The sequence below is a fragment of the Chrysochloris asiatica genome, unplaced genomic scaffold (genome assembly GCF_000296735.1).
Source record: "Chrysochloris asiatica unplaced genomic scaffold, ChrAsi1.0 scaffold00002, whole genome shotgun sequence".
NCBI classification, from domain to species: Eukaryota; Metazoa; Chordata; class Mammalia; order Afrosoricida; family Chrysochloridae; genus Chrysochloris; species Chrysochloris asiatica.
The window spans coordinates 44343042-44366818 of record NW_006408520.1 but is presented as its reverse complement, the minus strand read 5'-3'; the positions used below and the strand labels follow the sequence as shown (position 1 = coordinate 44366818).

The 23777-nt window shown below is 35.9% G+C and overlaps 1 protein-coding gene across 1 annotated transcript in view; it reads right to left on the bottom strand.

Annotated features, from left to right (window-relative positions):
- The window catches only part of ELTD1 (EGF, latrophilin and seven transmembrane domain containing 1), a 188343-nt gene that overhangs the window by 84802 nt on the left and 79764 nt on the right, over nt 1-23777 (bottom strand). Inside the window, exon 3 of the mRNA XM_006831014.1 lies at nt 5316-5468. Coding sequence (XP_006831077.1) covers nt 5316-5468 — 153 coding nt within the window. The remainder of the gene's footprint in view (nt 1-5315; nt 5469-23777) is intronic.

Here is a 23777-nt window from a genome sequence, read left to right as displayed (position 1 = left end):
GCACTACATCCAGCACAGATCTGTTGGTTCTTTTGGAAACGCATGGAACTTTCAATATTCTCCTCCAACACAATAAATCAAAAGCATCAATTCTTCTACAGTCTTCCTTATTCACTGTCCAGCTTTCACATGCATATGAGGTTATTGAAAATACCTTAGTATTCAAGCTGACATCTTTGCTCTTCAATACTTTAAAAAGGTCTTGTGCAGCACATTTGCCTAATGCACTACGTTGTTTGATTTCTTGACTGCTGCTTCCGTGAGTGTTGATAGTTGACTCAAGAAAAATGAAGTCCTTGACAACTTCATTCTTATCTCCGTTGATAAGAATGTTGTTTATTCATCCAGTGGTGAAGATTTTTGTTTTCTTTACATTGAGATGTAATTCATATAGAAGGCTGTGCTCTTTGATCTTCATCAGTAAATGTTTTAAGTCCTCTTCACTTTCAGCAAGCAAGGTTGTGTCATTGCATATTGCAGGTTGTTAGTGAGTCTTCCACCAATCCTGATGCCACGTTTTTCTTCATATAACTCAGCTTCTCTGATTATTTGCTCAGCATACAGGTTGAATAAGTATGGTGAAAGAACACAACCTTGTCACATACCTTCCTTAATTTTAAACCATTCGGTGTTCCCATGTTCTGTTCGATCAACTGCCTCTTGGTCCCTGTACAGATTCCTCACGCATACAATTAAGTGTTCAAGAATATTCATACTTTGCAATGTTGTCCATAGCTTGTCATGATCCACACAATCGAAAGCCTTTGCATAGTCAATAAAGCACAGGAAAACATCTTTCTGATATTTTCGGCTTTCAGATAAGATCCATTGGACATCAGCAATGATATCCCTCATTCCATGACCTCTTCTGAATCCGGCTTGAACCTCTGGAAGTTCTCTGTCAATGTATGCTTGCAGCTGTTTCTGTACATGGTGCCAATTCTCACCCAAAGCTTCAGAAACACAATTACCTTATGTGTAAAAATGTATTTGAATATGGGCTAAAAGTAAAATATGTCTCATTGCTCTGATTTTGAGTTTTCAAATTTGTATTTTCAGAGCTTCTTAATGAATATCATTATCAAAAATGTCCAATTTAAGGTCCAGCTATAATTTCAATTCACAGGTTATACACTACAAGGTGATATGTTGTTTTTGTTGTTAGGTGCCATCGAGCCGGTATCGACTCATAGTGACCTTATGCACAGCAGAACGAAACACTGACCAATTCTGGGCCAACTTCACTACTGTTGCCACACTTTGGTCCACTGATGCTGCCACTTTGCCTATCCATCTCGCTGCGGGGGGCGGGGGGTGTTCCTCTTTTTCTCTGACCCTCCCACCTTACCAAACATGATATCCTTCTCCAGCAACTGGTCCCTCCTGACAATATGACCGAAGTATGAGAGACAAAGCGTGGCCACCCTGGCTTCCAAGGAGCACTCCAGCTGCACTTCTTCCAACACAGACCTGTTGGTTCTTTTGGCACTTTCAATATTCTCCTCCAACACCATAACTCAAAAGCATCAAATCTTCTATGGTTTTCCTTATTCACTGTCCAGCTTTTGCATGCATGTGAGGTTATTGAAAATACCATGGCTTGGTGATATACTAATGCAAAAAAGGAAATATATTTATTGTTCTCTGTTCAAAATCTCTGAAGATTATCATCATGCACAGCAAAAATTACTATAAGACTGGAAAAAAAAGGAAATAGTTGCACTGCTTCTAAAAAAACTTAATCCTTAAGGACAACACATTGGTGAGAAATATTTTTTTTCCACCCAGGGAATGAATTTTTACATAAGTAATCCATCAATTAAAACAAATAAAAATTGATGGACTCAATATTATGTACTACTGAGTTTTAATACAGTTATTGTATTTACCAATTGTTGAAAAAGCTAAAAGGGGAAGTAGCAAAAACATAGGGCCTTTCTGCACTATCTCAAAAATAAACAAGTCTTGCGAGAAAGAGTCTTAAATTACAAATATTCTATAACCCCATAAAAATCTTGACATTCAATCATCCTTGTGTGTATGTACTTTCTCAGTGACTATGATTCAATTTTTCTAACGTAAGTATTTTGTACTTGTAAGGAATATGAACAGACAGAGAAATACAGTCCTTTTAGAATCGAGGAGTATTAAAAGTAGGCATGATCAGATGAAAAAGCAAAAAACTTTTAGAACCAAGAAGAACTAGGAAATGAAAAATAAAATGAAAATTGTATTAATGCTCAGTGATTAAGATATTGCACATTGGATTTCATCATTAAATGGAATATCTCTACTTATTATTGTCGTTAAATACCATCAAATTGGTTCCAGCTCATAGTGACCCTGTATAGTGTTTGCAAGAGAGCTGGTGGAGTTTAACTTGCAGTTAGCATTCCAGTGCTTATTCTACAGTGCCATATCAGGGCTCATTGAATTGCATAGTTACAATTTATTAAAATTAAAAATGTGCCCTAATGTGGTGCTGGAGGATAAGCACTGGACTGGTAACCTCAAGGTCAGAAGTTCAAACCCCCAGCTGCTCTCAGAAACCCTATACAGGGTCACTATGAGTCAAAACTTACTCAATAGCACACAACAAAAGATAAAAACAGACACATTGTACGGCATTGTTTTGAAAGTGTGCTAGGCACATACTGGCCTAAGAGCAGACTATAAACTTGAGAAGTAAAACAATATTAAGGTACTTTACATTTATTGAGGAGTCCTTATGTGGCACTGTAGGATAAGCATTAGACTGTTAACCACAAGGTCAGTGATTCAAACTTACTAGTCACTCCTTGGAAAGTCTATACAGGGTTGTTATGAGGTGGAACCAACTGACAGCACTTAACAACAACAAGAAGTTCTCCGAAGAAGTCTCGGTGGTACAGTAGTTAAACACTCCACTGCTAGTCAAAAGGTCTATGGTTCACCACCCCAGCTGCTCCTCAAGTAAAAGATATGGCAGTCTACTTCCATAAAGATTGTTGCTCTTAACGACCCGGTATAGGGTTTCTGAATCGTGGCTAGTAAGCTGGAACTGACAGAATTGAGGTTCAAACCGACCTTGCATTCCAGTTTATTAACCAACAGCACCACACCAGGACTCCTCCATGAAGATTATAGCCTTGGAAACACTACAGCGAAGTTCTACTCTGTCCTATACTGTCTCTATGATTAGAAATTGACTCAGGGGCAATGGATTTGGTTTTGTGGTTATATGTTCTCTGATCCAATTTCATAGATTTTTATTTCCTCCATATATTTTATTGTTATATTTAAATAAAATTTTACAGACATACTAACAATAAAATTATAGTTAAAAGAATACCACTATTTTCTTGCAAGTTTTTATTTTTATATCCATACAAAGCTTGATTCAGATCAAAATTTGAGATTTAAATAGTTCAACCATTTGAATCTATTGTGGAAAAAACAGACTTTCTAGAAACAAGACTGTGATTCTAGTCCTACATTTACCCTGAATGAGTGCATCTGGAGTAGTTATTAAGTTCCTTTGGCTATAAAATGAGAAGAATAAAATATTCCCTCTTTGCATGCTGCTATTAAATGCCATTGAGTTGGTTCCAACCTTATATAGGGTTTCTGAGGATTTAAACTGCTGACCTTTCAGTTATCAGTCCAGTGTTTATCCTATAGTACCACATCAGGATCCCTCTCAATTTACACAGTTATTATAAATCATAGTAGGTACATGAGATTGAATGCTTTGTTTGATATTGACAGTTCATTAATTTTCTTTAAACATTAACTCTTACCTTATCATACACTAATAATGATATGGCAAGACTTCCCTGAAGTTTACCAATAAGAATTTCACTAAGGAACTAATCACAGGCTATGGTGGTTGTGTGCCACCTAGTCAGTTCCAACTCACAGTGATCCTGCATAGGTTCCAAAGCTGTAAATCTTCACGGAACAGAAAACTACATCTTTTGCCCATGGGCAACTGGAAGATTCGAACTGTCGACCTTATAGCTATTAGCTCAGCTCATAATCCATTATGGTACAAGGGCTCTTTAATCAAAGGCTATTGTTGTTGTTAAGTGTCACTGAGTTGGTTCTGTCTCATAGTGACCCTGTATAAGTTTTCCATGGAATAGCTGGTGGATTTGAGGTGAGCAATTTGTGGTTCACAGTCCAGTGCTGATCTGATAGCACCACACTAATAATTCAATCAAAGGCTATATTGTGATCTACATTTCCTTGAATTTATCCTCTATATCTATCCACCTAAGGTACTTTGTTGCCTGTTAGAGTCCTGATTTTTTGACATGTCTCTGTCCCTGTCTATATGATTAAATTTGCATGATCTCAGTCCATCTATTAATTCAGTAGATTATGTTAAATCATAATTAATTATGCAGATGGTTAGTAAATTTCACAAATTAAAAAACCCTTAATTAAGATGATTTGCAGATTGTTTTCTAAGTTAAATTCTTGGATTCCACAGAATTTGCCTTAGAAAATTAATCAACTGTTGAAGTTTTTAAATCATCTTTTTTCCTCAAGCTGCAATCTAAATTCTATAGTCTCTGATAAATCATATGCTTTATAAAATTACATTAAATTGATGTTTGCCAAATCTTTTAAATACCCTCTTAAAAACTCAGTAGTATTTTACTTATTTAAAAGTTGAAATAAAAATGTAAATTACTTATTCTAGAAAAAGACATTTTAGTAAAGCTTGTCATCATGTTTCCAATTGAAGACTGGTGAGGAAATTTAATGGTGATTTTAAGTTTGAATAATTTTCAGCTGTTGTTGTTGTGGTTAAGTGCCATCATATCAGTTCCAACTCATAGCAACCCTGTACTGGGTTTCCGAGAAGTGGTTAGTGGTTTTGAACAGCCAACCATGAATTTAGTAGTCCATTGCTTATCCTACAGTGCCACACCAGAACTGCAGCTTTCAGCTGGGCAGTAACAAAAGCCTGAAGGCACTCCTTTCATAAGTAACATCCTGAACGCATTCTAAGAAAACAGAGAAATCATTTCAGAGTGCCCTGTTTATAAATACATCAACACTTTCTGATACAAAGGGTCATTCTCTTGGGTAAATAAATTATTTTAAAGTGGTAATATTTATTGCGTTTTTAACACTATGCTAGATCTCAAAATTATCTAATATATGCATGAGAAGCAAAATAAAGGAATTAATGCAGCTTCTGAAGGTATTTAATAACTATGTTATAATCAGAAACTGGCGGGATTTGGCTCCAATATCATACATTTTTCTGGAGAAAATAAGCATTAAATGAGGGATCCACATTTTAGTTAGAAAACTAAACTTACCTATGCAGTTCGTTCCATCATTAGTTATAAATTTGTCTTGGTTGCTGCTGGATCTGTAGCCAGATGCACACATACAGTAGTAACTCCCCTCTGTATTAGTGCAGTTTGCGTTTTCACCACAGGGTTGGGTTGAATTTTCACACTCATTATCATCTGTGGACATATCAATTTAAAACATTTTTAAAATTTTAAATAGGGATGAACTCATAATATGTTCTGTCAGTATCTGGAAATTTTGATTATTAAGTAATTTAAAGAAATATAATGTTTACTTCTAAGAAAACTTAATGATGCTAAATAATCCACATTACATACTTGTTTTCTGTTTATCATATGAAACTTTGTAGTTGCAAATAAAAATAGACTCTGACTTCAAAAGCGCTAAGTATACCTACTGAGTCTACATTAACACGTCTCCAAATTTATATTTAATTAATGTATAATTAATTAATTAATTTAAAGTAATAAAAGCCATACCTTTGTAAATTCAGAATAGTGCTCATCATCAATCAAGAGCATATCATAAGTTAAAAATGAAAAATCGGGATTACAATATGATTGGTTCTTAGGATGTACCATTAATTTTCATGATTTGTTCCCTAGAAGAAGTGGTTAAAGTGCTCCACTGCTAATTGGAAGGCCAGCAGTTTAAACCCACCAACAGCTCCACAGAAGAAAGATATGGCAGTTTGCTTCCATAGAGATTTACAGTTTTGTAAACTCCAATAGGCAGTTCTGCTCTGCCTCATGAGATCACTATGAGTTGGAATTAACTCTAGGGCAGTGAGCCTTTTTGTGGCTTGAGGTCTGGACAGCCTTCATTTATCCTTTCATGTCACAACTATATGCCTTGGTGTGGTGCTATAGAATAAGCACTGGACTGGTTACCGCAAGGTCTGTAGTTCAAACTCAACAGTTGCTCTTGGAAATCCTATACAAAGTTTCTATGAGTCAGCACAGACTTGACTGCACTTGACGACAACAAATATGGATTATATTGTGCTACAGAAGATTAGACAATACAAATTCTGTTGTTGTTGTTTTTTTATGTCATGGTTTCACCTTCACACTCTTACAGCATAATTTATCAGAAAAGATACAAAAACCCTTTACACATTTGAAAGAAGGTTTATATTGTTGTTATTGTTAAGTGCTATTGAGTAGGTTCTGACTTATAGTGACCTTGTCTAGGGTTTCTGAGGAGCAGTTGGTGAGTTTGAACCATCGACCTTGCAGTTCAAACTGACTTTATGGTTGAGTGCTTATCCTACAGTGCCACATCAAACTGCTTGTCAAATAAGTGAAATACAAATAAGTACTTCATAGTAATAATGATGGACTGGAAAAGATGGAAGATATCTTCAGGTGATGTTAGTACCAAATTGGCCAATCTAGGCTAGGCAAGTATAGTAAAATGGAGACAAGGAAAATTACTCCCTAAAGACAGACAAAATGGTAGGCAAAGGTACAGGCATAATGTAATTGAGACATATTTGAAGGGAAAGAAAAGTCTAATGGGGAAGTACAGAGAAAAATCTTTCAGGCATAATCCCTTTGCAATTCAATTCCAACTCTTAGCAGATTTATAGGACAGAGTAAAACTACTCCTTAGGGTTTACAAGACTGTAAATCTTTACAGGAGCAGATAGTCTCATCTTTCTTTTAAGGAGCAGCTGGTGTGTTTAAACTGCTGCCCTTGAAGGTGCCCAAGACATCACTCACTGGGCCATCATCTTTCGGGCATGCTATTGTTGTTAAGAGCCATCACGTCAGTTCCAATTTATAGCAACCCTGAGTAGGGTTTCCAAGGAGAATATAGTGGGTTTGAATCACTGACCTTTGGCTAAAAATCCAGTGCCTATCTTACAAATTTCCAATCTTATCTTGTTTTTATATCAACTATGCCTATAAGACACATTCATAATCGTGAATTCTTATTTTTCATTTATTTAAGCTGAGTTTACTTTTTTTTTTTTAAAGGGTGAGCTGCAAAGCATTTTAATTTGTACACAAGCTATTGTATAGCATGATGTTGTTGTTGTTACATGTTGCCAAGTCAGTTCCAACTCATAAGCACTCTGCACAGGGTTTCCAAAGAGCAGCTGGTGAGTTTGAACTGCCAAGCTTTTGGCTCAATCAGTTCAGTCCATTATCTTGCAGCGCCACACCAGGATTACAGTGATGAATATGTTGTTGTTGTTAGGTGCCATCAAGTTGTTACTGACTCATTGTGACCCAATTCACAAAAGAACAAAGCACTGCCCAGTCCCGCACCAACCTCATATATAGTTAAGCTATATGTAGATGGAAAATATAACTTTGATGATAGAAATGATGCTAGAGATTACACGATAGAACTTTGCAAGACCAATCATTTATCCATTGCAAATATCTTTTTTTCGACAGTGTAAAAGGCAACTATACACATGGACTTTACCAGAGGGAATAAACAGGAATCAAACTGACTACATCTGTGTAAAGAGATTGGACAAACTCAATATAATCAATCAAAACAAGGCCTGGGACAGACTGTGAAGCAGACCACAAATTGCTCATATGCAAGTTCAGGCTGAAGCACAAGAAAATTAAAACAAATCTATGAGTCAAAGTATGACTTTGAATAAATTATGTCTGTATTTAGAGACCATCTCAAGAACATATTTGATGTATTACACATTAATGACCAAAGATCAGAAGAGTTATGGGATGACATCAAGAATGGAATACATGAGGAAAACAAAAGGTCATTAAATAGACAGGAATAAAAGAAAAGACTAAAATGGATGCCAGAAGAGACTCAGAAGCATACTCTGGAACATACAGAAGCTAAGGTAAATAAATGAAAGAAATGATGTAAAAGAGCTGAAAAAAAAAAATTGAAAGGGCAGGTTGAGAAGATGAAGTAAATTATTATAATGTGATGTTCAAAGTTAGAAAACCTAGGGAAGAACATGGTCAGCATTTCCAAAGGTGTAAGAATTTAAAATAAAATATTCAAGCATTAGATGGCAATGTTGAAGTATTCTATGGGAATCCTGGTGTGGTGCTGTGATGTGCAGGAATGCAAAGTTGTTTTGAAGAGCAAGGTCATTGGTTCAAGCTCACCAGTCTCTCCTGTGAAACCCTATAAAGGGTCACTATGGGTTGGAACCAACTCGATGGAACCAACAACAACGTGGGCAAACTATTGAATGATGCAGGAAGCATCAAAAGAAGATGAAAGGAAACCACAGTCATTATACCAAAAAGTCAATGTTCAACCATTTCTAGAAGCACCATATGACCCAAAACTGATGGTACTGAAAAAAGTAGTCAAAGTTGTGCATCAGATACTGGCAAAAAACAGGGCTCCAGGAATTGATAAAATACAAATTGAAATGTTGAACAAATGGATGTATTGCTGGACGCTCTCCCTTGTCTATGCCAGGAAATTTGGAAGACAGCTACCTAGTAAACCAATTTGAAAAGATCCATATTTATACCCATTCCCAACAAAGGTGACCCAAGGAATGCAGAAACAATTGAAAAATATCATTATTTTAACATAAAATAAAACTTTGCTGAAGATAACTCAAAAAGAGTTGCAGCAGTATATTGACCATGAGCTGCAAGAAGTTCAAGCCAGATTCAGAAGAGGACATTGAACTAAGGATATTATTGCTGATGTCAGCTGAATCTTGGTCGAAGGTAGAGAATTCCAGAGGGATATTTACTTGTGCTTTATTGACTATGCATAGATGTTGTCCTGTATGGACCATACCAAACTATGGATAGGTATCCCAGACATTTAAATGAGCTCACGAGGAACCTCTATGCCAAGAAGCAGCTGTTAGAACAAAACAAGGGGATACAGAATGGCTTAAAATCAGGAAAAGGTTGAATCCTTTCACCATACTTGTTCAGTTTATACACTGAGCAGATAATCTGAGAAACTGGATTACATGAAGAAGAATGTGACATCATGATTGGAGGAAGACTCATTAACAACCTGTGATAGGCAGATGACATAACCTTGCTTGCTTGCAGTGAAGACTTAAAATACTTACTAATGAAGATCAAGGACTACAGCCTTCAGTATGGATTGCAACTCAATGTAAATAAAACAAAAATCCTCAATCTGGGCCAACAAATAACGTCATTGTTATAAACCAATTGAAGGAAACTTCGACAGTGATTCAAGGATCCAGTTTTTGTTCCATCTTATGGCTTCACCCATTGTTGATGTTGTTAAGTGCCATTGAGTCAATTCTGACCTATAGCAACCCTATATAGGGTTTCTGAGGAGCAGCTGGTGAACTTGAACCACCAACCTTGCAGTTCAAACTGCTTTGCTGTCTGGCGCATTAGCTCACAGTGCCACACCAGGACTCCTCACCATCCCACAGAGCCTGCATTTTATCTGTATTCAGCTAAGTGGGCTGGCCAGGGTGGAACAGAGCATAAAAGCACATTTAAATGTGTTCTGGGCATTGCTTGGAAATTGCCCAAGCCACTTAAAATAGTCATACCCCCTAACTGTTAGGGGCAGTTCCTGGGTGGTGGTAAGTTAACACATGTGGCTGCTAATTGAAAGGATTTAAGTTCAAGTCCACCCAGAGTTGCCTCAGAGTAAAGGCCTGGCAGTGTACTTCTGAAAGCTGTCACTGAAAACCCTACTGGGCACAAGCCCATCTGGTACTCATGGGGTTGTCATGGCTCAAAGTTGACTGAACTGGGATGGCAACTGGTAAAACTGTTTAGGAAGCTAGTAGCTGTAATCTGGCCATTTGTCCAGGAAAAGGGGAGAAGAGATGTAAGCAGTCAGTAGTCTCTGCCATATTTGTATATGTTGTCATTGTTGTTTAGTGCCATGGAATCAGTCCCAATTCATAGCGACACTGTATAGGGTTTCCAAGGAGTGGCTGGTGAGCTTGAACTGCTGATGTTACGGTCACAAAGACCTTGTATTCCAGCGCATTAACCAACAGCGCCACACGCAATAGGCATTCTATACTACTTGTATATGATACATGTTATATAGTGTTTAAGATATAATGTAGTACTGTTGTTGTTGTTACATGCCATAGAGTCGGTTCTGACCCAAAGCGACCCTGTATAGGGTTTTCCAGTAGCAGCTGGTGAGCTTGAACCACCGACATTGCAGTTCAAACAGTTTTGCAGTCTGGCACATTAACTAACAGCGCCACACCGGGACTCCTACTGTTGTTATTATGTGCTGTCAAGTCGATGATGACCCATAGTGACCCTGTATAGGGTTTCCGAGGCTGTAAATCTTTACAGGAGCCGAAACCCTCATCTTTCTCCCATGGACCAGCTGGTAGTTTCAAACTGCTGACCTTGAGGTTTGCAGCCCGATTCATAACCACTACACTACCAGAGCTCCTAGGACTCCTACTAGGTTGTTATAAATAGGAAACAGCATCATTAAATTTTACCATTGTAAAGCAGAATTATATTGAATATTAACACATTTTACATAAAGTAACATGCTGTATGCAAACTCATAAAGCAATATAGAGTCTGGTTGTAGTGCTGTCGGATAAGCACTGGGCTGTTAACTGTAAGATTGAGAGTTTAAACCCACCAGCTGCTCCTTCAAAACCCTATATAGGGTTACTGTGAGTCAGAGCCAACTTGATGGTACCAACACAGTAACAATATTTTACATTTTATTGTAAGTTCCTTAATCAATAAATACCACCTGAGTCCAGCATATCCATTTGGACTACAAAAGTCACTTTGAGTCACAAGGTCAGCAGTTCAAGTTCACCAGCTGCCCCTCAGAAACACTATAAAGGGTCACTATGGGTCAGAAGTAACTTGGCAGCACTCAACAGCAACAACAGTGCTTTTTTAGGACAAACATCTGTTTTGGTCTCATGTGTTGCTACATGGAATCTGGAGTCCTGGTGTGTTGCTTTTGGATGAACACTGGATTTCTAACTGCAAGTTTAGTGGTTCAAACTCACCAGTCACTCCTCAGAAACCCTGTATGGGGTTGCTATGAGTTAGAACCCACTCAACGGCACTTAATAACAACAGCAAGATATGGAAATCTGGTGGCACAGTGGTTAGTAGCATGGCTGGTAACTGAAAAGTTGGCAGTTAAAATCCACCAGCCTCTTCACAGGAGAAAGTCTGAAGATTTGCAGTCTTCAAAACCCTATGGGTCAGTTCTACACTATCTTGTAAGGTCACTAAGAGTCAAACTGACTCGATAGCAATAAGTTTTGCTTTGAATGTATTGTATGCATTTTTATTTTATATATGCTTTCAATTTGTTTTGATATCATGGTTGTTGTGCTTCTGATAAGGGATAAAAGAAGGGCCATGGCTACTCAATTCTAGGGTCTCTAACTTCTAGAACCTAATAGTCTATCTGGGAGGACAGAGATGTAAGTTAAGAGCAGTAAGGTGCAAGCATAGGTAGAGTTGACTGCAGGAGAAATAATGGAAGCATTCCTTCTCCCTGGCTTGAAATTAAGAAAGATTTCATTGAGTTTTGAAAGATAAGGTATTCCTGCATTATATTCTTATTTTTTCTTCCGATACAATTTCATAAAATATGGAATAATTTTAAAAGCAAAGGGAAAAGAAAGAAATAATGCCATTGGCGCCCTTTTACCTCTCCTCTGACTGTAGAGTTTTTTCCTAATTTGAAACTTCCAGAAGAATCCCTCCTAAGACATGACTGACAAGACTGCCTGAGTGTATTAGAACACAAATAATTATTGTCATTTATTAAAAGCTCCCAATGAATCATGCACCATACTAAGTACTTGATATTCATTATTTGACATGCACTTTAATCCTCACATAAACCCTGTGAGGCAGACATTATTCCCATTTTACAAATGAGAATACTGAAGCATAAAAAGTTAAAGTACTATGCTCAAAAACACCCAGCTAATAAGAGGCTTAGTATGATTCAAGCCTAGGGCACTCTGAATGTCAAAGCAATCTCATCTTTCTTAAATACTACATTGTAAAAGGGATTCATAGTAGTAATAATTATCATTTACTGAGTGTTTATTACATGCTAGTTACTGTGATAAGAAGATTACTATAAAATGGAAAAATACATAGTGCCTACCTCAGAAGGTTTTTAAGAGGATTAATAGAGTTGATGTACAAAAATACATTGACTGGTATCTAGCATAAAGTTAAAGAACTATATATCTCATATTCTAATTTAAAAAATATAATTCTTGCTATTTAAATAGACATCTTCTCCTGGTACAGTCCTGTTAAAATTCTTTAATAGCAAACTGGCTTTTAGCATGTAGTATCTTTCATAAACCACTGAAATTTACTCCTTTTCTATGAATAAGTGAGCTCCCAAAGTCTGTAAACAAAGGCTGTTTAAATCATGCATTCTTACAAACATATTATAATGAAAATATTTGTGAAGAGTTTTTATAAACTTAAGGTCTCAGAACACTATTATTATGGATAGGAGATCACTATTTTAAGTGAAGGAAAAGATCAAAATTAGTTTCCCATAATTCAATATTTTAAATTCAAATAATTCAATGCTGTTCCTTTTTACTATTTGGAAGAATGCCAAAAAAAAAAAAAAAGAATGAAAACAGAGATCATTTTTAATGCTTTCACACAAAAATGATCATTCATTCTGAGACACCTCCATTCTGAAGATAACTGAGATGCTTAATATCCACTTTTGTATATAGTTTTATACAACAAAAGCTTATTAACAGTTTTCATAATGTGGACATAATATATTTGGCAACAGCTCTCTAGAAACAGGATCCTTAATGTTTAAAGTTTGACCTTCCATGAGGATCAAAGCTCAATAAATACAAAGTCACCATTAGTAAGATTTCCCTAAATTCAGATCTATCTCCTCATAAAACAATGTTGATTCTGTACTAGGCCCCCTTTCCTACTTCTAAGACAAGTCTATCTGAAGATAGAACACCCTGTGTGGCTAAGCACATACCAATATTTCTCCCTTTGGTGTACTTCCCATTACAATTGCTTGGAATAATGAGTTTTAGAGAGAAAAAACAGCCAGTCAATGAAAAGCAAGAATATTTTCTCCAGTGTCCACAGTGGAGCTAGTCCAGGACTCCCAATCAAGATTTTATCGTGTTGTGGCACTGGGGACCTTGCTACCTTACTACCAGTACCACTTAGCAAGTTTGAGTTCTCATTTCTCTTTTGCTTCATTGAATGTTATAATCCCTAGCATGTGTCTTGATTTATGCTTGAGTAAATACAAAAGAATGTTAAGATAAGGGGGAAGGGATTTGACCTTCCCTAATGCCAACAACCTGGAGACATGTAAGAACCAAAAATAACATTTGGAAACTTCTCAAATAACTCAAAATGGATAGAGCAAATGTTGAGCTCTAAAAGATTTGCATAGGCCAGGCAGATCATTTAAATTTTGACCCTACACAGTGTCAGACAGAAGAGTGTGATTTAGCACACACCAGATCTAAAGGATTTTTTTATTGTTAAAAAAAAAAGGATATATTTAAAACAGCTTTTTCAGATTTTGCATTTGATCAGCTTTCCCTAAGCAAAAGTATATGAAGTCTGGAAGAATTAAATAAAGACATTAAAAATAAGGCAAGAAAGTAAGATAAATTATTAATGACCTTATATAAAATGCTGAAGAGTTAATACTTGATAAACAGTTGAATCAATTCCATGGAAGCAGGTCTTTTTTGTTTTAATTCTGCATATCTATAAATGTAGCTACATATGTATGGTACAGTGAACTACTTCATATGGCTCTTGTAACCACAGTGCTTGTAACTCCTCCCAAGTGTGGTGCTGTAAGACAAGAGCAGGACCACAAGATCAGTTTGAACCAAAGGTCGGTGGTTCAAATTCACCAGTTACTCTTCAGAAACCCTTTACTGGATCACTATGAGTAAGAACCCGCTCGATGGCACTTAACAGCAACAATATATTTCCCCAAGAAGCCTTGGTAGCATAATCGTTTAAGCATTGGGCTGCTATCTGCAAGGTCAACAATTCAAACCCACCATACAGAAAGATATGGCTGTCTTTTTACAGAAAGACTTACAAGTTTGAAAACTCTATAAAGCATTGCTGTGACTCAATTGATTCAAAGACAGTGGGTTTGCTAATTGGTGTTCATTTGACTTTAGAATGTGAAGTCTGACATCAGAGCATAAATCTTGACTTTTTATTCATTTTTACTTATTACCTAGTACAGATATAATAAAGGAGCTCTGGTAGCTTAGTGGTTAAGTATCAGGCAGCTAATTTCACAGTCAGTAGTTTGAAACTACCAGTGGTTCTGTCAGAGAAAGATGAGTCTTTCTGCTCATGTAAAGATTCATAGCCTCAGAAATCCTATACAATGTTGATATGAGTCAGAACCAACTCCACGGCATATAACCATCACCACCATTGCCACAGACATATTCGCATTTGAGAATTTGAAAACCATAAATATTCGAGTAACTGAATGAATGAATCTGACCCAATATTGGTAAAATAATTTGCTTTAACTTAATTTAGGCAACTGTGTTTTGTTAGACAAGCAGTAATTTTAATGAACTACTCTAATTTCTAATGTATGCATATATAGACATAAGTGTTAGTTTCTTGAAAAAAAAATCCATTATATGTATATATTCATTATATGTATATATATATATGTTGTTCTTAAGTGCCATAAAATTGACTCAGACCCATAGCAAACTTATATAGGGGAGTGGTTCCATTGAAATCCTATACAGGGTCGCTGTGAGTTGTAATGCACTCAAGGGCATTTAGCAGCAACAACACACACACACACAAATGTATATATATTCAAGAAATGAACACTTATATCTGTGCATGCATACATTAGAAATTATGCATACATAATTTATAATAATAGATTAGTTCTTTAAAATTATCTGAAATTAGCTGTCTAACTGAACATAAGTACCTAAATCAAGTTAAAGAAAATTATTTCACCCATATTGGGTCTGATTCATTCATTTAGTTACTCAAATATTTATGGTTTCAAAGTTCCCAAATGTGAAGATGTCTATACTGGGTAATAAGTAAAATTCATCAAAAAGTCACGATTCGTGCTCTGCTGTCAGAGTTCACATTCTAAAGGTAAGTTAACAGAGAAGCATAAAATTGAGTTTTTATTAGGATACAATTTTTCATTTTTTATCTCTAAATTTGACTGTCTTCACAGCATACTGGGAGAAGTTTATATTAACTTTTTAAGGAATTGTGCTCTCAGATCAATTATTGGTAATATGAAGAACGATGAGAATTGTATCCCTGGTGGACTAAGACTTCAGAAATTATATGCAAAAACACAGAGTAAGAGAACTCACTAGGTCAAAGGTATTGACCACTCAGTCTATGAAAATGAACCACTTTATATTACCTGTATTCTAAAAATAAATTAGCATACCAATATGCTTGACTGACAATACATTTTTATTAAGCTTACTGATGCATTAAAACAACAGAGAAAATAAAGGTTGATACTGATTTTTGTGTCTCTCCCTACTAAGTGGTTTAGAGTACTACTATGCTTTCTTATCAAGGTTTTGGAACTTAAGAAAATATTTCTCTGTCTCCCAATTTTCTGTATTTGATATCCAATATGGAAGAATTCCCTATTGGTCCAACTCAAATCTCTTTCTGTAAAATACCACTTATCTGAAACTAACCTCCAATCTTCCCTCCAGATAGTCGAAATCGGCAAGAAGTTATCTATGTGAAAAATATATAAATATGAATTATTTAAATAGCCTTAAACTTTCCAATATTCAGCTTCATAATACTTAATTTTCAAGGAGAAAGTTGCTTTGGATAGACAGATATATAAAAGAAAGTAAAAGCCTACTTATTTTGTGATCAACATTAATTTCTATTGTTAAAGTCAAATTTCAAATCTTATATCCATTCTCTGTAATTCTATTCTTAATCCTTTCCTGGAAGTTATAAAATGTATGTTTGAATTATGATGTTCCTTGAAAAATTCATTATAATACCGTTAAGTTGGGTATACGTTTTAAATTTTTATTAAAACTTTTAATAAGGAGAAATGATCTTATTTCAGTAAAAGTAGAAAATCTCACTGTCTCATTTCTAACACAGTGAGTCAAGCATTGCAAGAACAAAGGCATACATGCAGCCTCTAATTTAAGGAATTGAGGTCTCCTGGAGAAGAGAAAGATGAACGTTACTGGAAAGTATTATATGTTAACAAACAAAAGAGGTATTTAGTGACACAATGATAACTCAAAGGAGCAAATGGTGACTTTGGGTCATTTTCATGATAAAGGGTAGCCATAGAGAAGGATAAAAAAAGGTGATGTTTAAACCCTGCTTTGTTTGAACTATAAGCAAGAATTTAGACCAGAAAAAAGGGAGGGGCAGCAATCCATTTAGGAAAAGAGCATTGCTTATCTAAGCCAGGAAACCTGTAGCAGCTTAATTTAAAGGAGAATTATATTGTTGAACATTCAGTATGAGGTTAAAGTCATTAGGCAAGAATCTAGGCAGATAGTTATGGCCTACAGTAAGAAAATAAATACTAACACTTTGGGACTCCATCCAGTAGGCAAAGGATGACCATCAATCAAGTTTATGTAGCAGACACATTTGACTGATTTTGAATTAGAAACTTTTTTTTTTTTTGGTACAATGAAATACAATTAAAACTAACTAAGATTCAGGAATACTTAGTAGGACACACAAAATGTGAAGAAAAATTAAAGGAGATGAGAAATATTTCAGAAATATTTTGCTTTTAAAAATCAGAGATTTAAGGAAAGAAAGAAGATAGGTAGGATTAAACTAAATATATACTCCATTTGACTGTATTACATAATTTTTTTTCAAGAGACATTATAATCCAAACATGTACTTTATAATTTCCAAAAAAGGACTGAGAATTGAGTCACAGAAAGGGTAACAAAACTGGAAAATTGTTTTTAAATTGATATCATCTAGGTGATGGCTGCATGCAAGCCTGTATACTATTATTTTTTATCTGTTTTACATTTTTTATAATAAAATAATTTTTAAATAATTGGATATAAGTTGAGAGGAGGGCAAGAAACCAAGATTGTCTCTCAGGTTCTGACTTGGATAGAGGTATATGGTAAATTAGTTGATATTTTACCAGAACAGGAAACAGAAAATGAGAGCCTTCTTCCAGAGCTAAAATAGTGAATTCACTTTGAGCATGAAAAAAATGCAATGCCCCTAAAATATTTGCTGGGGATGTCAAAAGCTGAATATGTGGATCCTGTAACCATAAGCACTCTAAACCAATACATCCGTGTTGGAAGAAGTGCAGCCAAAGGGCTCCTTGGAGACCAGGATGGCCAGGTTTCGTCTCTCATACTTCGGACATGTTGTCGCCGGGGGGGAGGGGAAACCAGTCGCTGGAGAAGGATATTTTGTTTAGTATGGTGGAGGGGGATCAGAGAAAAAGAGGGAGACCCCCAGTGAGATGGATTGGCCAAGTGGCAGCACCGATGGACTCAAGCGTGGCAACAATAGTGAGGTTAGCCCAGGATCGGGCAGTGTTTCATTCTGCTGTGCATAAGGTCGCTGTGAGTCGGTACCGACCCAATGGCACCTAACAACAACAACAACAACAAGGATGGGAAATATAAGATTCTTTTTTATGCTAGAACTTGTCAGAATCAAGAGCATGGCATTTACTAGGGCTTCTTTTGCACTTGGATATAGACCTGTTCTCTCTCTGATACCACCTACTGCCATTTCAGTTCTGTGAGCATTGCAGTGCTGTTTTGTATTGTCTTTTCTTTTTCATTTTTTCTCTCTTGGTCTCTTTCTCTCTTTTCCCTTTGTATGCTTTTCCTTGGTTATACCTCTTTTTACCAACTGAATGATAAAGTCCAGAGAACTGAAGTTAAGATGTGAAAAAGGGCCAAGGAAACTGCTTTATTTATGTTTTTCTTTTTAATGTTATTCTCAGCATTGACTGATCAAACAATACCTTGGAGTTTTACACGATTCAGCCCAGTTTACCAGAAAACCACATGGGGTTTAAAATATTAAACAGCATCCAAATGTCTGAACTATCCTCTCTCAATATTTTTTTGGCATCTTGTTCCTATGGTTTGTGGTTGGTTACTCAATTTAGTTATCTTAGGTTTATATCAACAACTAGCTCAGCATGATTTACACCCAATAATCTGAAAGAAGAGAGACAACATATTTTTCAGCACTCTGCTAGATGGTTCATTTTATTTAATTTAATCTTTGCAATAGCACTATGATTGATGCTGTCTCCATTTTACTTATGAGGAAACTATAGCTCAGATGGATTAAATCATACTCGTTTAGGGAGAAAATCTAGTGTACAGAATATTATGTTTAAGACTGTCTGGCTCCAATGGCAAAGTTATTCTTTTCTTGCAGAATGAAGTATGTTTTGTCATATGCCTTATAAACAAGGCAAAACAGTGCGCATCTAATTCTCCAAATTCAACAGCCATATTGATACATTTACAGCAATAAACAATATGATTATGTTTATTTTCTGCATATAATAAAATATAATTTTACTGGTTTTTAGATGGCACTGGCATTTCAGATCTGAATAAAACTTCAGTTTGTATTCTGTTCTTTAATCAACTGACTGCAGAAGGGGAGAAATAATTATAAAGGAGAAAACATTCCTCTCTTTCTAGCACTTGAGATATTATGGGCTGAGCTCAACTTGATTCTAACAACTTGAAAGCCCTAGAAATATAACAGCAGCATCACTCTTGCGCACAGTTTCCCTCTGGACATGATTGTCAGTATTACTCTGTAAATTTGAACACTAAAATGACTATAACCATTACGTGTTTCCTTGTGAAACAGGCCCTCTATGTCAAAGGTGGAGCAACAAAGAAAAGCCTTTTTTTTTCCCTCCTATTTCTCACCAAGCCCTCCTGCTGAGCTCATTTGTTTTCAGTAGCAATTCTTTTCCCATACCCAGCACTCTGATGAACTTAGAAGAATCATCCTTATTAGCCTCCTCAATTATGGACTTTCTTTGATGTGTATTTTTTCTTGTGAATACCAAGGTGAACACATAGGTAAGGATGTAAGGGTGAAAGAAAGGTCAATAGAGGGAAAGAAATATAGGAGAACTACAATGAAACTAGAATGGGTTCAGTCAGTCAAGAAAAGTAATGGGGTTATTGTTTTCACACTGAAACTGATATCATTACCATCCTCTATCTAAGAAAAGGAAAGGTACCAAGGGAAAGATATAGAATTGTACCTTTCCTCCCCTTTGGGAATTTCTTCAAGTGCAGAGCCAGAATATGAATTTGATACACACATAAAACCACTCCTCAACATACACATGCTCACATATCCTGAGATATTGATTTTAAAAAGATGATGAAAATAAACTCAATATTGAAGATATGCTTTACATTTAGCATTATTGGTAATAAAGCCTATAGATTTAAACTCATGTTCCCAGTGACCTTAGATTTAATAGTCAATTTATTAAAGAAATAGGTCAGTTTCATAAGATGCTGAATGTTATTATTACAGCAAAGAAAACAGAGTTAAACAAAACTAAAATATTTGAGTGGGATTTTATTATTTTTCAATTTCTTTAGTAAAAGTGTGTTTTTAAACTGCTTTAGGCAATATCATTTCAAGGCTTTTTTAAAGGAAAAATGTGTCTTCATTGTATTTCATTTACTGTATTTTTTAAATGCTATATAGCTAATTTTTAAATCATCACCAATTTATTTCGGTATAAAACATGAGGTAAGGACATAACTATTCTCCTAAAATAAGCAAGTTGTTTCATCATCATTTATTGAATAATCAATCATTCAATTCTTTCTTGAGTTGAAATGTGACCTTTCTCATATCCTAAATGTCCTTATTATTCTTGGCATAGTTTCTGGAGTTTCTTTTCTGCCCGTGAGTTTTTCTATAACTTTATCACTGCTAAATCAATGTAACTAGGAACAAGATCTTGTTTCCTCGATTTTTAAGATGCCCCAACTTTTAAAACATATCAATAAATTAAAAAAAAACCAAACCTAGTATTCAAACTATGCTTATTGAAAGCTTATGTCTTTATAAAACTACAAAACTACATAGTACTTTCCTTAGTTTATCATAAAATTTAACTTTTCTCCCTTTCACATCACATTCTCATGCTATTTAGAAACACCTTTGGTGTATAACAATAATCACGGAGCTGCTAGACTGTCATGTGATTATATACTTAACTTGTGATTATAATCTTGGACTATAGATTTACTACACTTGTTGCTGTTGTTAAATGCTGTCAAGTCAGTTTTGACTCATAATAATCTAGTGAATGTCTGTTGAGTTTAAACTGCCAACATTTTAGTTGGCAGACCAGTGCTTATCCCACAGAGCCACTTAGCTGTGACAAAATATTAAAACTCATAAAAATATCGGATCTTGTGAGCATTTTCTTTTTATATAAACTAAGATTTTTATTATGCCCTTTAACTGCATTACATAGCACTGGAAATTCACAGTTTTCCGAGGACTTGGTTTTAAGCACCAACAGGCAGATGTTCGGGACCTGAAAGATATGCCTTCCTGATTCCTACAAAGGCTATATAAACCTCACCTACCTTTGTATGCAAGTAAAATTTTACTAAAGATAATTCAGAAATAGTTGCAACCATACATTAACAGAGAACTTTCAGAGGTTCAGGCCAGATTCAGGAAAGGGTGTGATACAAGGACTATCTTTGTTTATGTCAGATCGATCTTGGCTGAAAGCAGAGAATGCCAGTGTTTACTTTGCTTTATTCACTACACGAAGGCTTTTGCTTTTGTGGATTAAGACAAGCTATGAACACCATTGCAGAAGATGATTATTCTGAAACACTTAATTGTGCTTACAAGGAACCTATACATAAACCAAGAGGCAACTGTTCAAACAGGAAAAGGGAACATCAAATGGTTTAAAATTAGGAAAGGTGTGTTCCAGGCTTGTAGCCTTCCACCATACATATTCAATCAGTATGCTGAGCAAATAATCCAAGAAGCTGGATTATATGAAGAAAAATGTGGCATCAGGATTTGAGGAAGACTCATCAATAACCTGCGATATGCAGACGATACAACCTTGCTTACTGAAAGTGAAAAGGACTTAAAATACTTGCAGATGAAGACAAAAGAGCACAACCTTTGGTATGAGTTGCACCTCAATGTAAAGAAAATGAAAAATTTCACCACTGGATCAGTCAATAACATCCATACTAACGGATAAAGTATTGAAATTTTCAAAGACTCATTTTGTTGAGATCAATCATCAACACTTAAGGAAACAGCAGTCAAGAAAGAAATTAAATGGCATGTACGCAAATTTGATGCATAAAACATCTTTAAGGTGTGAAACAGCAAAGATGTCAGTTTGAGGACTAAACTGCACCTGTCCCAAGCCATGGTATTTTCACTAACTTCATATGCATGTGAAAGTTGGACAGTGAATAAGGAAGAACCATAGAAGAATTGATACATTTGAGTTATGGTGCTGGAGGAGAATATTAAAAGTATCATTGACTGCCAAAGGAATAAACCAATTTGTGTTGGAAGAACTACAGCCTGAATGCTCCTTAGTCACCAACTTGGCCAGACTTCATCTCTCATGCTTTGAAGATATTATCAGGAGGGACCAGTCCCTGGAGAAGGATATCATGTTTGGCAAAGTGGAGGGTCAGAAAAAAAGAGCAAGAACCCCCAATGAGTTTGATTGGCACAGTGACAGCAGCAATGGGCTAAAACGTAGCAACAACTGTGAGCTTGACGCAGAACTGGGCAATATTTTGTTCTGTTGTGCAGAGGGTTGATAGCAACTCAATGGCACCAAACACCAACAACGTTTGCACATTAAATCATGTCGTCCAACAGGCTTGATTGTACTTATATACAAAGGACCTTCAAAAAAATTTGTAAAAAAAAGCTTTTCATTCCAATTTTCCATGAACTTTTGAAGCATCTTTGTATATGTATTAATTGACAACAAACTTACAACACATTCCTGTCAGTAACCAACTGTAAGGAGAATGCGGTGGCTCCATTCGATAATCACTGAACTGTGAACCAAAGATCAGTGGGTTGAGCCCACCAGCCACTCTGCCGAAGTAAGGTGAGACTTTGTGTTCCCATAAAGATTTCAAAACTCAGAAACCCTATACAGGGTCACTATGAGTTAGAACTGACTCGATGGTACTTCACAATAATGACCAAGTGCATAAACATCTCAAATTAATATTTTAAAATAGTATTTGTTTAATATTAAGCCTTTCTCTCAATCTAATTTAATTTCTAGTTTTCAAATCATTCCTGTTAAATTAGTTTGTCCCATTATTTAAAACAAAACAAACAGTAGTATTTCTAATCAGAGTAAATTAGATATTAAAAGCAGAAAACGTTAACCCAAAAGTTTTTAATTAAAATTACCTGTGTATAGAAGAAGCCCTGGTGTAGCATGCTAGGATAAGCACTGGACTGCTAATCGTCATGTTGGCAGTTAAAAATCATCAGTAGCTCTTCAGAAACCCTATACAGGGTCACTATGCCTCAAAATCCACTCAAGGGCACTTAACACCAACAATAAGGTTTAAAATAAAACAACAGCCCCCAAACAAAAATTCATCCTAATGAAAATGAAAAAAAAAGAAGTAATCATGTTAAATCATGGTTGGAATTATGTATACTGCACAAAGCAGAAATGTAAGTAAATATTGTTATTTTTGTTGTTAAGTGTTGTCAAATTAGTTTTGACTCATAGCGACCCTGTGTAGGGTTTCTGAGAAGCTACTGGTTGGTTTGAACCCCTGACATTGCAGTTCCAACAAACCTTGTGGTCCATTGCTTATTTTACAGTGCCATTGTCATTGTTGTGGTTATTAAATGCCATCGAGTCAATTCTGACCCGAAATGACCCTGTATAGGGTTTCTTAGGAGTGTCTGGTGAGCTTGAACCGCCAACCCTGCAGTTCAAACAAACTTTGAAGTCCAGTGCACTAACCCACAGCACCACACCAGGTCTCCACAGTGTCATTAAACAACATAAAATAGAAACAAATTGCTTTGTAAATAAATACTAATCTTTACTTGCATTTAGAGAAACAGATTAAAATAATAAATGAAAGGCCAATTATCTTCTATAAAACAGGCATGATATATTTTACAACCTTATAATCAGTACTAGGGAACATGGTGGCTCTAAATAATGAGCATGGGTCTGCGAACCACAAGGTCAGTGGTTCAAGCCCACCAACAGCTCCTTGGGATAAAGATGAGGTTCCCCACTCCCCACTCCTGAAGCCTTGATGACTCTATGCAAGGTCATTATGAGCAGGAACCAACTTGAGGGCATTTAACTGTTGTTGTTGTTAAGTGCCGTCGAGTCGGTTCTGACCCATAGCGACCCTGTACAGGGTTTCCGAGGGTGTAAATCTT